Source organism: Oreochromis niloticus, linkage group LG10, assembly GCF_001858045.2.
Source record: "Oreochromis niloticus isolate F11D_XX linkage group LG10, O_niloticus_UMD_NMBU, whole genome shotgun sequence".
NCBI classification, from domain to species: domain Eukaryota; kingdom Metazoa; phylum Chordata; class Actinopteri; order Cichliformes; family Cichlidae; genus Oreochromis; species Oreochromis niloticus.
In genome coordinates, this window is record NC_031975.2 from 1133753 (window position 1) to 1149796 (window position 16044).

At 44.2% G+C, this 16044-nt stretch overlaps 1 protein-coding gene and 1 long non-coding RNA gene across 4 annotated transcripts in view; both read right to left on the reverse strand.

The window, feature by feature from the left end:
• Positions 1 to 901, reverse strand: part of atp2a3 (ATPase sarcoplasmic/endoplasmic reticulum Ca2+ transporting 3) — a 39249-nt gene extending 38348 nt beyond the window's left edge. For both annotated transcript variants that reach the window (XM_005462989.4, XM_005462990.4), the window contains exon 1: positions 531 to 901. In XM_005462989.4, the coding sequence (XP_005463046.1) occupies positions 531 to 648 (118 nt within the window). In that variant the 5' untranslated portion in view covers positions 649 to 901. The remainder of the gene's footprint in view (positions 1 to 530) is intronic.
• Positions 902 to 13043: 12142 nt separating this feature from the next.
• Positions 13044 to 14476, reverse strand: LOC102083209 (uncharacterized). 2 transcript variants are annotated; one of them, XR_003221975.1, is made up of 3 exons: positions 14156 to 14476; positions 13882 to 14054; positions 13044 to 13692 (listed from the first exon to the last, which is right to left on the reverse strand). It is a non-coding gene; the product is annotated as an uncharacterized LOC102083209 (long non-coding RNA). The 2 variants fall into 2 exon arrangements; XR_267700.4 differs by having other exon boundaries at positions 14135 to 14476.
• Between the last annotated feature and the right edge of the window lie 1568 nt (positions 14477 to 16044).

Below are 16044 nucleotides of genomic sequence, written 5' to 3' on the forward strand. Positions count from 1 at the left end.
ATGATTATTTACAGCACAGACCATGCCCCAAGGCCTGAACTCTGCAGGACAGCCAAGGATGTCCGTCCTCACACAGCTGCACATACCGTCAGTATTTGGTCAGTGGACCTTTTTTGTTTTTGGTGAGATACAAGCGTTCTGTCTGTCTGCTCACTAAGCCACTTGACATGACTTCAAACCAGACCAGACACGAGGCGACCTCGGGGAGGGGGACTAACTCAGACACAGATGTATCTGGATTGGTCAGACTGGCATTACACCTTTCCTTCCCACACGGGGCTTCTATGTGCTCACTGCGAGGTGTTTCAACACGGGCATGTGCATCAATGAATGTGATGAATGTGCCACTGACATTTCCACTGACTGTGCGCCTGAGGGAACGGGACTGTTTTTTTACGCGCACGATCTGCCTCAGCTTGAAATATAACGGCTGCTGAGGGATTTCCTGGGAAATGAATCGATACACATCATAACACGCAGCAGCCACGAGCCGCAAATTTAAGAGGGAAATGATTTACAGAGCTACTCACCGTTCGGTCCATATTTCTCCAGGTTGACTTTGACCTGTTCGAGAGTCAGCCCAGTGTTTTCGTTCACACCGAAGTTGTCTAAAACTTCAGTCGCCGATTTAGTGTGCGTATTTTCCATGTTGGTGTGCCGGGCTTAGATGATCAGATCGAAATGTAGTTCAGTAACATCTATTGTGGGAATCGGAGGGTGCGCGTGCCCGGAAGGTGTACCAGCAGTAATTTCCACCGAAGGACGCTGGAGCGGTCGGTCACCTGTCCCCCCCCGAGTGAAGAAAACCTCCGGATCCGCGGTTCAGACGCTGCTCTCTCTGTGTCGCTCGACTACCGCTGCTACTTCATCTCCATCTGAAGGTGTGCTGTGTCTGTGCCGACGCGGACCGCCTCTCGGTTGTTGTGGGCACTCCCTCCTGCCCTCATTGGCTGCGTGTACCTGAGCGCAGACCCCCCCCACCCACCCCAGTCCGCCCGCAGCCACCTCAGACATATCCCTTTGAAATAGGACCCGTGCTCCGTGTGGTGTAATGCGGGTTAATAACTTGTACATACTCTGTCATGGTTGCTGCTCCTTGTAGGGGATTTGTCTTTTTTATTATTTTTTTTTGCTTAAACTTCAGCTGCACATCAGATGTGGAGTTGAACTTGAACAAGGCGCTGTTCAAAGCGCAGGTTTGAAAGCACTCAGTACACAAAACTGCTGCTGCTGCTGCTGCTGCGTGTGTGAGAGAGACAAGTGCACATAGGAACCGAAGACTTGAAGTGAAGGGAACTCGGCCCCGGATGCAGCTCTGATGCCCACTGCGCAGTGAGCATGTAGATGCAGTCATTTAGGTTCTCAGAAAGACTCAAATGAGAGCGACTGGTTTTTAGCTTAAAGAATGGCTGCCCTGCACTCCAGGCTCATCCACCGTGAAGCCGAAAGCTGAAATATAGAGTGAAACAATGTGTAGGTTAATCTGCATGTGGTCACTCAAAAGTTTCTGTTTCACACGTTTAAATTATTTTTCTTTCTTTTTCTCCTTTTTTTGGAATTGACTGATTGACTAATAGCTTTGTCAGCATGTCTCGAGTTTGGAAATAATTAACTGAAATAGAAGCAGGAGTAAAAATTAAAGTGTGTTTATATGGATATTAGTTACTACGAGAATGATGAGACAGGAGATAGTCTGAATGTGCTGTGGTTTCATTTTCAATGAGTTAACTGTGAGAAAAAGTCATGAATGAGCAACATTTTCTACATGCTGCAGGTTTTCGACTACATTAACTACACAGAAAGCACAGAAAGCACTCTGAAATACAGCTGTGGTTTTATTCAGTTTATTTGCAAGATAAAAATGCAAATGAAACAGTGAAAGAAATCATTTGACCACAATGAAGCACGATGGCTGTGGCGTCCTTTCATTTGAAAAGCGAGGATCACAATAACAGCTCTAAGCAGAACATCTCAAACGGTGACAGCTGGGTTCTTTGTCCTTGCGATGTTGCCAGAGTGTTCTCTGAAGGAGACTTGGCTGGAGTGTCCTTCTGAAGTCCATTCCTGGCTGCACTGGTACTGAGAAACAACCTTGAGTCCTCAGGAACGAGGCTGAATGCTTAAAAGGAAGTTGGCAGATGCAGGTTTGAACTCATACAAGAGGAGAAAGCACATTTAAAGTGAGAACACATACATACATTTTAGTTTATGATGGTTAAATGATGAATGAATAATAAATGTAGCATATTTGTGGCAATTCATTTTTGGTATAAAGCATCTTACTTTGCGGCCGATGCAAAACCATTTAAGGTTAACACACATAAATCTGCAGCAGCAACACATTAAAATGCAGCTTTTCTTGTGACAAAGCAACCCACATGCTTACAGTCACTTCCTTCAGATAGCAGTGGAGGCGATCCTTAGTGCACACTAAAGCATTATTTTGCAAATCATTTAACAAGGCCCCATTAACACTTGAACTTTCTGGAAAATTGTCTTTTGCCCCCAAACAGCAATGATGGTCTTACATAACATGGCGAGCAGACATCACTAAAACATTCAACTATCCCCGCCTGTTTTGCCTGTTGGCCAATTAAACTCTCTTTCAGCCTCTAACTGATATCTTAATGGTTGAGATGTCATCGTCGGCCTGCCTGAGAAACATTACTGCTTACAGTGCTTTACAGCCGGGTTCGAGTTGATGCTTGTGGGAACAGAAGACGTTTTCCAAGAAATTTCAAAAATGTGCCCGTTCATCGTCATCTGAGGAAGAATCAGCCAAATGAATGCTAGTAAGGAAACGGGCGTTCCAGATTTCACTTCCATCGCTTCATTCCGAGTGTGAGGTTGCAGCACGATCTCCCCGCAGTATGCGGACTGTGAAGTGGGTCTGCTGTTGGAGCTCACAGGCACTGGACTGGGACCTCGCTGGGCACAAAATATAAAAGGAACAGGGTGCTCCAATTCTGTCCCTGCTCACAGCTGGCCTCTTCTCTCACAGCAGAAAAAAAAGTGTATTTATATCTGAAACTTACGTAACTTCCAGAACTGCTGTCTGGAGGATGGTAGCCGGCTACATGAAGTTCTTGGATGCTAAGTGCCTGGTAGTGTCCTCGCACTTGATTTGAGGGCCTGTCTTTGCCTTTGTCTCCATATTCACTCCATTTCTATTTTAAAAGCCAGACCTCACTACAGTTATCCACACGTCCCCAGCAGACAATATGACCACAGGTTCCACTTGGGCTGCTCGCTGCCCACTCACATACACAGTCAGTGAGATTATTATTAGTCATCATTGACTTACAGCATGAAAATCTTTTGAAACTTGTGCTCGTGTGTGTGTCCATCCTGCTGTGTGAGCTAAAAGTTTTGCATCAGGCCTCACGGTGACATAAATTTCAAGCGAACCCCTCCAACGCCAAAGCTCTTATGAAAAGGAAATCCCCACCTCCCCCCACCTCCACACACCCCTTTTTTGGCTCGCTCCGTCTTTCCCTTCTGTGGCACACACTGGGGGACTGTACTAGTCTCAGTGCCAGTCACACAACATTTTCCACACACCACTGTCAGCCTTCCAATAGCATTTGCCTTCCCCTTTCGCTTGCAGCGCTCATTTGCATGAGGGAAATGAGCCATGCCCTTCCAAGCATAAAAAAAGACATTCTCCTCCATCTCGCATGTGACAGAACCCACCGAGTGCCCATCGAAGATGACACAGGCCACTCTCTGTGCACCTGTGGTTTAGAAATTGATGTGAACTGGAGACTAATTTAAATTTAACTGTGAAAAACAGCCTCCCTTGATGTTTGCCTTAGAGCTCTGTCCCCAGAGCTGTGGCCCAGGCAGCTGCTGCTGACGCTGACTTTGACTCAAGGAGATGATGACGTGAGGTGACCGCATTTTGGAGCAGGTGTACCTGACAGGCAGCCCAAGTGGGAAGTCGTTCCCGCCCAGCCACTTTGCCATTAACAAACCTCTCTATCCCCTTTCCCGTTCACTTCTTCCCCATTCAGAGCTCTGCACATCTGCGAGAAATCCATCATTTCACAGTCTGCAGGATGCTGCGCCGCCTGTCAGCCCGAGAAAATAAGAGAAATGGTTTAATGTCAGGGGAGAACTGGCTGCTTTCATGCTGCTTTAAAATCAGCTCAACACTTTACATTCACTTCTTGATTGACATTTTAAGAAGCAGCGCTCTATTAGGGAGGTGTTCACTTTTCAGATCATCAGAACCAATTAGCAACGTGCTCCAAATCCTGGTGATCATCCTATTCAAAGTGGACGGTTCCTGCACCGTCTACTGTTGCGGGGACCTGCAGCGGGGACCTGCAGGAGTTGCACACATTTCTTATATTACTCCAAGTTCTCAAACCTTTCCCACAGCACCATTTCCACATTTTAAAAGCTTTATTTAGACATAATTTCACAAGTCTGCTCAGTATTTGCTCTAAAATCTTTCATGAAAAGCAGAAATAGAGTTCAATGTTTTCTATAAAAAATACAGAGCTACTTTTCCATTTTCTCCTACTGCTGTTATTTTTCCACATCTATGAGAGCTAGTCAATAAGAGTCAAGTTGCACTTTGAGGTTACTTTCCCATCAGGGCAGATGCTGCCTGCTTGCACAAAGCTCCATGGATGGAGCAGAGTGATTACACCACGCTGGTCCATACTCAGTCTTGGCTTTGTGACAAACAAGCACTTGACTGGTAGGATTGCAGTCATTGTGGTGTTCAGCCTGGAGCAAAAATGAGGAGGTAATGTCTTTTTAACTCCCTCATTTAACTTGCAGTCTTCAGCCCTGACCACCGATGATTCAAGTGACGTCGTGTGTGGCAATACTTTTTGAGACATACCACACCTTTTCACATATGCAATAGTACTTTCCAGGCCCTGTAAACCAAATTTGATTAGTTTAATGAGCAGTAGGCAAAAATGTGCAAAAGAAAATGTAAAATAGCCAGAATTGTAAAATAGAAAATAGCCACAGCTCTTCCCTCGGCGGTCCATGTCTCATAAGCTAAAAAAAAAGATTTCTGAGCTTCATTTTGGCATAAATTGACTCTCACCTTTCAAGGTGAATTGTTCTGCTGAAAATCAGATAAAAGACTGGATCCTAAATACTGTCTGTCACTCACCTGAGCTGTGATTGGCCAAAGTCTCCAGTCAGAGCTTCAGGAGACTGGTTCCCTCCCACAATGTTTGTCTATGTTTATTCAGATGACACTAAAACCTCGTTACCCACTCCAGGTTTAATCCCCCCCATCCAACTAGTGTTCCAGGGATACTTGACCCCATCCCAGTCCAGCATAGGTGTAACACATAAAGACAGAACCCTTCACGATCACACTGAAAGACAATGTTGAATCACCAGCTAACATCGGATGCACATCTTTGAATCGGGGAGAAAATCTCTGCAGGCACAGGAAGACCACGCAAAAGGAGGATTTGAATCCATTCTCTAAAAAGGAAGACGTCCCATTTCCAAAAACCTGAGTTAGTGTTTGAAAAACAAACCTTACAGCACTGCGAGAATACAGAGAACAGACACAACAGCTGCTCACGTTACCCACTCAAGTGTCCACTTACATGTACACTGATGAGCTAAGTATAGTTTTCTTTTATGTTTGTGTAAAAATCAGTGATTTCACCTCCCATGTCACTCAAAGTAGAATTTAACAGGAGTGATTTCAACACAACTGGTGTTTTAAGGCTGTCATTAGTCCGTCTGTCACTGTTGCTCGCTGCCCAAAGAAAACCTTTAATCAGACCTCTTATTCTGGCATTTGTGTTTGATGTCATTAAACTGCACAACTCTGACAGCCCACTCGCCACACTTGTCACTATTCATTTTCCCTTCTCACCAAAGTCAACATTTTAATTGGCAACTGGCACATACACGTCGTCGTCATCATCATCACCAGCAGCACATCCAGGCTGTTTGTGGGCTCGATCGTTTTTGGACCGGATGAGTCACTGTGTGACGACGGGGCTCATCCTGTCACTCAGCCCCTCTGTAATGGAATCAAATGCAGCATATGAAGCAATTACCCGACTCGCTGACAATGTGCGTTTAAAAGGCACCCCAGTGCCGTTCTGTGCTTTTTGCCACACAAACACAGAGCTGGGCTGGCAGGATGAGATGCTCCTGACTATCAGCAGTAACAGCATCATTTGTGTCTCCCATCTGTTGCTAGAAGATACTGTTGATCATTCACCAGCCAAAAATTCAACTTGTGACAGGATTCATATTTGCTCTAACGAAGTCATTTATCACAGGATGAAGACTGAGTTTATTCCACAATCGATATTATTGCTCAAAACAAATTTGTCCTTTAAGTAAGTGTTGGTGCTGCAATCCTTAAAATGTTTTACTGCAGTGCTTTGGCATCATCAGAGCAAAAGGGTCGTCATCAAAATTACATATATGTGCCTTGGAGCTCCCGCAATCCACAATCAGTGGTGGCTCTCTGAAGCAACACACACCCGTTAATGGAAACAGCTCTTAGACATGCTGCACGTGTTGTCTCCAGCAAGACTCAGCCATGTAGCTGCTCATCTTTCTGAACATGTTCATGGAAAACTTTCATGTTTTTGTCCCCTGAAAAACAGAAAAGAGAAAAGTGCTCATCTCACCTTTGTCCAAGCTCCCCCTGAGCACTTACACAAGTGATTAACGGGGACCGAGCAGTTCACTCGGTGCAGCTTTACAGTCTTTAATCTAATTTCCTTATGTCTCAAAGACATACAGCTTTGGAGTGATCCCAGAATGGGAGAACGACTTTGTCTGTGCGAGGTGCATTAACATTGAAATGCACTTGATTTTTATAGTGAGAACAATTCATGTGACACCACTGTACCAACAGTGTCTAAACTACAGAGCTGTAACTCATCAGCAGGGCCGATTGATTCAGACAAAAATGGACGACAAGAGACAACACGCCGTCTCGGGCCGCAGGAAGGACGTGGCTTAACAATAAATGGTGCTATTCTTCTGTAAAGAGGATGGATTGAATTTTGCTTTCTGGATCTGTTCCTCTTGTTGTCCCAGAAGTGATAACGCTATTAATAGCAGTGATGACGAACCTCCTGCTTGAGCTCCTCAGCATTAGCCAGAGGCTGCTGGTTTGACAGGTCATCTACACAAATGAACTGGAGCACGAGACGCTGTCAACAAGTGCAGCGGTTTGAAAACTGTGTGGGGGGGAGGAGGGGGCTGGCTTGACAGTACGCTCTGGTATAAATATCCCAGCAGAGCAGCAGCACACACTGCTTTAGAGGGTGTCGCCAGAGTTGTCGTGAAGAGGATTCTTGCCTCGGTTTTTGGTTGTGAAAAGATAAAGAACTCCCCAAAATTCCCACTTACCCCCCACCCCCACCCCCAACCCCACCCACTGCCAGTATATGTGCTTCTTGAAGGTCAGCTGCACTCTGACACTGCCCACCAGCAGCAGCAGCATCAGGCACCAGGTTCCTCTAAGGGCTTTAATGCAAATTATAAACGAACATGCTTCTTCACAACATGACAGAGCGAAGAAACAACACAGAGTGTCACTTCCTGTCAGAAAGCTCCAATTACCCATCAGTGACCTGGGAAATAGATGGTGGGCTGGATGGTGGGAGGGACGGAGCAGGTGATAAAGAAAGCAGTAATGTAAGATCTCAGCCAAGGAGCGCGCTGACGGCCGCTGACAACATTTTCACAAGGTGGTTAAACAGAATTTAGGCTGGTTTGTTTTCTCGCTGGATGTGCCACTCTCTATAAATGTGTGTCCTCTGAGTTTTATTGAAAAAGAATGGTTCTGAGAACAGAAACTGTCATTCACAGTTTGGCTTTCAGACAGGGAAACAATTGCAGTTAATGCTTGTGTGGGGTGGACAGAAGAACCAAATGTAGGATGTAGAGGCAGGCAGGCAGGAAAAAATAGCTTAAAAAGAAGGAAGTAAAGCAGGAGGTGCTGCCAAAACAAGACAGGAGGGAAAACCAGCTTCAACGTAAAAGAGGACACGAGGCTGATGCAGAGTGATGCTTCTTCGCTGTCAGTCACTATGTTACCATCAGGAGACGGCACCACGCACTCGGTCTCTGTCGTGGTGCACGGACAGAGAACGTGTCCCACACACACCTCTCACTGCTGCACTGATTAAAAAATAAAAGAAAATAAAAACAAATCCTACTGATAATCTAGCTACAGGAAACTCTCTCACACACGCTCAATTCAGTTTTATTTATAGAGCACCAAACACAGCAACAGTGATAGCCTGACGATTATACGAGCTTGGATGGACAACAGTGTTTGCCCATTTAACGAGGCCCAACCCTGCTTAGCATCCGAGATCAGACTAGATCGAGCATGCTCAGGATGGTGTGGCTGTAAGTGGCATAGTTCTTAAATCTGCCAGCTGTAACTGCATCATAGTCCACAGCTATGCTGAGGATCGGGATCACAAACTGAAGTGTATTCACCCAAGCTTCCCAAAACCTTTAAAGCAAGCCAGTCATTCTGTTTCTGTAATGTAAAGAGCCCGTGGTGGCAGTCACATCTCCACTACTTATTACAGTAAAACAGGGAATAACAGAAATAATGTTGTGCAGCTTTGCAGTTGCACGGTGGGTATAGCGAGCTGAACTACATTTAAAAAAGTCTGATTTTACTGGTGTGTGTAGATTTTATGTGTGTTTGACCATTGGAGGAACGTGTGGGGAGCACCTATCGCAATAAGGGGCTTTTCGAGCCCCTTATTGCGATAGGTGCATCAAAAATAACTGCTAAACAAATGCACAGAGGTGTTACCAAGATGTGCCTCTAGACTGATTTGGGCAGATGTCTCATCCTTTTAATCTTAAAGGGGAAAAGTTTTTGTACACTGCTCAGAACACTTACTTACAAAACACAAGAAAAATCACGTTTGATGTCTGATAGACAGATATAGACATATGTAGACATATATACTGGCTGATGTGTGTGTAGGAATGAAAGGACGCCGTATTGTTCGATGGAAATGATCAACTTACAGAGGGCTGAACTCAAAGACAGCCCAGAAATCAAAGTGAAAAAATGACGCGAGAGGCTGGTCCATTTTGCTGAAATTTAATTGCAGCAACTCAAAATGGTCCTCTTATGTTTGTATACATACCTGAGAATGTCGGGGCTCCTAATGAGATGACAGATGGTGTCCTGTGGGATCTGGAGCAGGGCATCAGGGTTTCTGGACGGCCCAAGGTGCAACCGGGAGGCTTCATAATGGCCCAGAGCTGTTCTGTTGTTGTTCAGTTGTATCAATTCATTCATCCTCCAGGACCTGCCTGCATACTCACCACATGAGGCATCGGAGGAGTTGGACTACCTGTGCAGCCTTCAGCTCATGCTACCAGCAGTGACACCGACTCCAGCCAAAAGATGAGGAGAGAGAAACATGTCGGCGGCCTCCACCTGTAGCATCATTCCTGTTTACAGGTTGTTTCATTGTTGCCCCTCTGCTGAAACTGTTGTTAATTTTATCAAACTGATCAACAATGCCCTCTGCTACTTAACTGATCAGATCAATAACCCAGAAGTTTAATGTGAATAAAAAGTGTTCCTCTGATCTGAGCAGTGCACACAGGGTAAGGTTTGCATGAACGCTGCAAAATTACAATTATAGGTGCTTTTTTAAAGGTGCAGATAAACTCTGTGAACTCTACAAGATGCACTTGGTCCCGTAAGGCCCGCGGTCTCCAGACACACGTCTTCATATGCACAGTTTAAGCTTCCTAACAAGGATGCAACTCTGATTAGTCTCTGATCTCATGGCAGATCCAGTATCCCAAAGGAGATTTTTCTTTCACAATGTGTGTGTGTGTGTGTGTGTGTGTGTGTGTGTGTGTGCTGTATAATGTCTGAATGCTGTGTCCAGTGGTGACCTGTCTCTCCCCTCCTTCTGCAGGTTTTTAATGAGCGACAGATGGCTACTCTCTGCCAGCTAGCCTTGTGTTCATCATCTGGAGTGTAAGAAAGCAAATCAGAGCAATGGCAGCTTAATAACAGACGCTCTGCCAGCAGAGTGCACAGCCCTTCATGAAGTAACTTCCCTCCCTGGTTAAAGTACAGAGGTGTTGTTTAGTTTATACTCAAAGATGACTCAGGCTTTTGGGACTAACATGACAAACACTGTCAGATGGAACAGATGGGTGAGGATAGTAACTCTTCAGTTTGAATATCAACACTTCCTCTTTTAGAATAAATGTGTGACCTTATTCAAACGAACTGAGAGAGCTACACACTTCCTCTCTTTGAGTCCTGACTGCCTGTCAGAGCAGGGCAGAAAGCGCAGCGCCATTGTGGGAAAGGTTTCTTACCAAAAACATTTCATGACTGAGTTCCCCCGGGTCTGATTACATTCTGTGCAGTGTTGTAAGAAGAGTTTCTCCTGTCAGTTTGACCCACTGATCATCTGAAAATATAACGTACTGTGCACCTTTAGAGGATGGAACATTTAATTATATCCTGGAAACTTCAGAATTGCAGCAGCTCATTTGTTTAAGTTGACCGAAAGAAGTGAAGAAGTGTAAAAAAAGTTGTATAATAATGATTTTTTTTATTATTTAAAACAGCGTAACTGTATTTATAACATTGTTCACACTTTAAGATAAAAAGTTCAATGCTCACTCATATTCCTTCACATTAGCTTCTGTCCATTGACCTTTTGTAACTTTCAAAGCATTCAAAGCCCTAAATGATCCAGTCGTAACGTAAAGGTTTGGTGTTCAATGGAGAGTCCTCTTCACACATAAAGGTTATTAATGGAGTTCCACAGGGTTCAGTGCTAGGATCAATTCTGTTTACATTACAAATGCTTCCCTTAGGCAGCATCATTCAAATGAATAGCTTAAACTTCCATTGCTATGCAGATGATACCCAGCTTTATCTACGCATGAAGCCAGATGAAACACCAGTTAGTTAAACTTCAAGAATGACATAAAGACCTTAATGATCTCTAAATGTTTGCCTATAAATTCAGATCAAACTGAGGTTACTGTACTCAGCCCTGAAGTCTTAGAAATATGGTGTCTAACCAGATACTGGCATTAACTTGGCTTCTGATAACACTGTTGGAGGTGTTTTTGACTTCTGTGTTCTTTCAATTCAATTCAATTCAATTTTATTTATACAGCGCCAAATCACAACAAAAGTCGCCTCAAGGCGCTTTATATTGTACAGTAGATCGCACAATAATACATACAGAGAAAAACCCAACAATCATATGACCCCCTGTGAGCAAGCACTTTGGCGACAGTGGGAAGGAAAAACTCCCTTTTAACAGGAAGAAACCTCCGGCAGAACCAGGCTCAGGGAGGGGCGGGGCCATCTGCTGCGACCGGTTGGGGTGAAAGAAGGAAAACACAGTCTCTTCAGTCTGCATATTAAACAAATATGTAGGATGGCTTTCTTTAATTTGTGCAACATCTCTAGAAACATCCTGTCTCAGAGTGACACTGAGAAACTGGTTCATGCAGTTATGTAATTTAGTATTATCAGATTTTTCTACAAACGGCCTGCAGTGAAAGCATCAACAGGGACGAGAGAGCAGGTTTGTCTGATATTAGCTTCTCTTTATCAAATCCAGAATCACATACAAGGTCTTAAATAATCAGGCCCATCTTATCTTAATGACCTTGTAGTACCATATCACCCTATTAGAGCACTTCGCTCTCACACTGCAGGCCTACTTGTTGTTCCTAGAGTATTTAAAAGTAGAATGGGAGGCAGAGCCTTCAGTTTTCAGGCCCCTCTTCTGTGGAACCAGCTTCCAGTTTGGATCCAGGAGACAGACACTATCTCTACTTTCAAGATTAGGCTTCAAACTTTCCTTTTTGCTAAAGCATATAGTTAGGGCTGGACCAGGTGACCCTGAATCCTCCCTTAGTTATGCTGCAATAGACGTAGGCTGCCGGGGATTCCCATGATGCACTGGGTGTTTCTTCTTCACTGTTTATACACCACTTTGCATTTAATCATTAGTGATTGTTAAACTCTTCTGTCCAGTCTCCCTCCCATCACACCCATCAGTGGTGGCCGACCCTCCCTGAGCCTGGTTCTGCCGGAGCTTTCTTCCTGTGAAAATGGACTTTTTCCTTCCCACTGTTGCCAAATGCTTGCTCATAGGGGGCCACTATATAAATTAAACTGAGTTGAATAGAATAGCACTTTATTGTTATTGTATATGTACAAAGAAATTGTGAGTGCTCCACATCGGCTGTGCAGGAAATAAAAATAATAAGATGAGAAATAAATACCAAACAAGAGGAAGGCACATCATTAAAAAGGCACACAAGTAGACAGTAAACCATTTAGACCTTCAGCTATCATTCTGCTCTCCAGTGGAACCAGTTTCTAATCTGAGTTATGGCTGTGGAGTTATTGTCCATTTTAAACGAGAAATACACCGACTGTCTGTTGTCCCTTTATGCTTTCATTGTAATGTCGCAAAATCCTTTCACATTTCTTTTTTCCAAGTGTACTACATGCATGTAGTTATGACGCAGGAGCCAGTATTTTCAAATTTACCCTGAATTTTGTCTTTTAATGTATTTCTTTGTTATTGTTCTGGACAGTGAGACACACGTTATGTGCCATGTAGCAAAAACAGACAAATTCCCACTTTTTGAGCAACCCAGAAATTTAGATATTATACCATTACAAAAAAATAATCATTAACTACAGGTCATCTGGTATACCGGTAAGATGGTCTTAGAAGATCTAAATAAGTTCAATGTTTGCTTCAACAATGTGTTTCTGACCATCTTGTGAATTTAAATCCATTATTTACTTTAAGCTCTACCAAGTCCTGGGAGTAATAACTGGACCTTCTCTATCAGCTAAAGTGTTGCACATCTTCATTTGCTGGTCACATCTTCATCTTCCTGAAGTGTGCTGACAGAGAGTAAGAGGTACAGACGCAGTAAAAAGAGAACAAACTGGGGCTCAGACAGTTGAATTGAGACTGGAGGAAGTTTGGAAAAGAAACAAAAGACATTTTCTGTGGATTTATCAACACCAGTGACACCGTTTGCTCAATTTTTATTTAACAAAAACAGACAGGTATATATTCATTTTTAAGCTTCAGCCTCAAAATGCTCCACTACAAAAAGAGCAACAAAAGAAAAATACAAAACTGCTGGTTTACACAAAAAAGTGCCCACACCATGCAGCAGATGTCTTTTCATCATCCCTCAGCAGTGACTTTTCCCCACAGTGTCACTTGTACCTACAGAGCTGTACAGCACAGGAAAGAATAACAGGAAGGGTAGGAGCGAGACTTCAGGTGCGTCCAAGCTGCTGTCAGAAAGCTGCTGCTGGGGTTCAGCTCTCACAGATGAAAATAGCTTCACTGTGGAAAGCACCGACCAGTCTAACGCACTCAGGGAAAAAACTGCCGTGGACCGAGCAGTTCTTCATAAAAAGAGACGTCAGGGGGAAAGAAAGAAACGGCGTTACCGGACATTATAAATCTGGGAGAAATGTGCAGCTCGGTGTGAATGTTCATAATGAAGTGCAAGCTAGAAGGTAAAGAAGACTAAAAAGGCCAAACTGATGATTATTACAGATTATACTCCCTCTGCTTTTGTGCACAGAAATAAACGGTTGACTCTCGCAGATGTATTTCTTTCATATTAAGCGTCTCCTCGCATCACTTTTCTTAGCTTGTAATTCTGTGGAAAGACACTTTTCATCACTTTGTGCTCTCTGGAGTCACTCCATTCAAAATGACAAGGACATTAACTTCACGCACACTTTGCCAGAATATTTTAGATCGAAATCAAGGAGTCGTTATTTTATGGCACCACTATCCGCTCCAAAAGGAGAAAACAGCGCAGGTGCTTTTACTGTCATTTTTTCACCTTGTTTTGTGCTGACGGGCCTTCAGGAAAAACCTTTCTCCCTCGCCACGCTGGTGCATGCTCAGTCATGAATGCGAGTTTGCACCAGCTTCGCTTCTTGACCTTGCCTGTCTGCTCACGCTCAGCTCGTCATCTCAAGGATGCCCCCCCCATCAGAGGCGTCACAACGCCAGCTGAAAGAAAATAAAGAAGATAGGGGCCTTGTAGCGCCTTAATGAGCTGTCACGCTGTCAGACTTAGAGAGATAATTAACCTTGATAATTTGTCACGTCACAATATCGTTGGAAGGTTTGTCTACGCTGAGGACTCGAGCTGACATCGCGTCCCTGCTGCCGCAGGTACGGGCAGACGAAGGAGAGGGAAAGACCGGGGAGTGATAGTGATGGAGGTCAGAGATTAGGCCGGCGGATGTTGATACCTCAGGGAGAGCTGGTCCTCTGGCAAATTTCATTCTTTTTATAGCCTCCGTGGTCGGGCGATCCCATGCAATCTGCCTGACACCTCACTTCATTTCTCTCTCTATCCATCACTCTCCCCCTGTTGGAAAGCCAGCATAATGCTAATGTTTGTATTTAAAGTGCTGAGCTCTTCCCATGACTTTTCCTTCTACAGGAAGACTGTTTAAATAAACAGCACACATGCACTGAGCACTCTCTCACTCACCGTTGCTCTGGGAGAGTTGCTGTTTATTTATTTTACTGTTATCAGACATAAATAGCATTCATGACGCAACGCTGGAGATGTAAGAATACTTCACAGAAAATCTGGAAGAGGAGGAATTTGCAGTTGCTGGTTATGTAAAGAAACTCACAAATGCAATGTGAGAAAAGGAACAAGGCATGCCCAGAAGCACCCAGGCGAGCGGCGTGAGGATACTCACACTGCACGCATTCACACACAAACACACAAACTACCAGAACAGAGAGAGGCTACATCTTGTCTGTGGGTGGGAAAAGATGAGCCGACAGTCCAGCTTAACAAGCTGTGAGCTGAGTTGGAGCTGCCCAAGCTCCGGACTCAGAGGAGGAGGAGGGGGGGCGTCAGTTTTACAGCTCCTCTCCCGTTTCACCATCTCTCTTGTTCTGTCACACACACCGACACATATGTAAACTCAGTAGGTTTCCATCGAATCTGAAGACACTCTCAAGTTATTCGTCCCGACATTTTAGTGACTTCGTTCTCCAGATGATGAGTTCTTCTTCTTAAGCTACTTTTGCATCTTGCTTCATAAGCTCCCCTATCTCATATTTACCGACTCAACTCTGATTAAAGGCATCTCCTCTAAAAGCTCAGTTACCCCACAACATTTGTACTTTTATCTCTTCTGTATTTCTATAGCAGCCATAGTTTTGAGACAATTTAAGGCAGGGGTCTCGAACTCCAGGCCTCGAGGGCCAGTGTCCTGCAGGTTTTAGATCTCACCCTGGTTCAACACACCTGAATCACATGATTAGTTCGTTACCAGGCCTCTGGAGAACTTCAAAACATGTTGTGGAGGTAATTTAGCCATTTGAATCAGCTGTGTTGGACCAAGGACACATCTAAAACCTGCAGGGACACCGGCCCTCGAGCCTGGAGTTGGACACCTGTGATTTAAGGTTTTATACACAAAATATAAGGTAGTCAATACAAAAAACCTTCACTGGTACAAGTCAAAGTAGGCTGCTCCCTGAGGTCTCATCAGAAATATACACTTGGCATAAGAATAAGCAGCAAAGTAAAGTAAAAGAAACATTTTTTTCCTTTACATTTAAGTGCTTCCTGTCTAACATTCACACTCTGATGAACTTCAGCATCTTCCCCAAGGATACTCCGGCGTGCAGATTAGCACAGCCAGGGATCAAACCACCCAACAGTAGACGTCCTGCTCCACCGCCTCCCCTGTGAACATGCTGTCAATGTGATACTGAAGATATCATAACTCGATTTACACACGGCTTGATAGTTACGCAGTCCACTATAGTTTATATAACTGAGGGAACAAATTAAGCCCGAGCATTCAATGGTGTCAACTTTAGTTTGTCGAGTGTGTTTGTTGCTGCTACAGTGATCGCTCTATAACAGTATTGTTGGTGTATGATGGTCTGCTGAGCCTCAAAGACTCCTGCTGTCTGTGTGACAAAGGCCAGGCAGATGTGCTCCAGCTGTAGTTCTCAGCCGTGT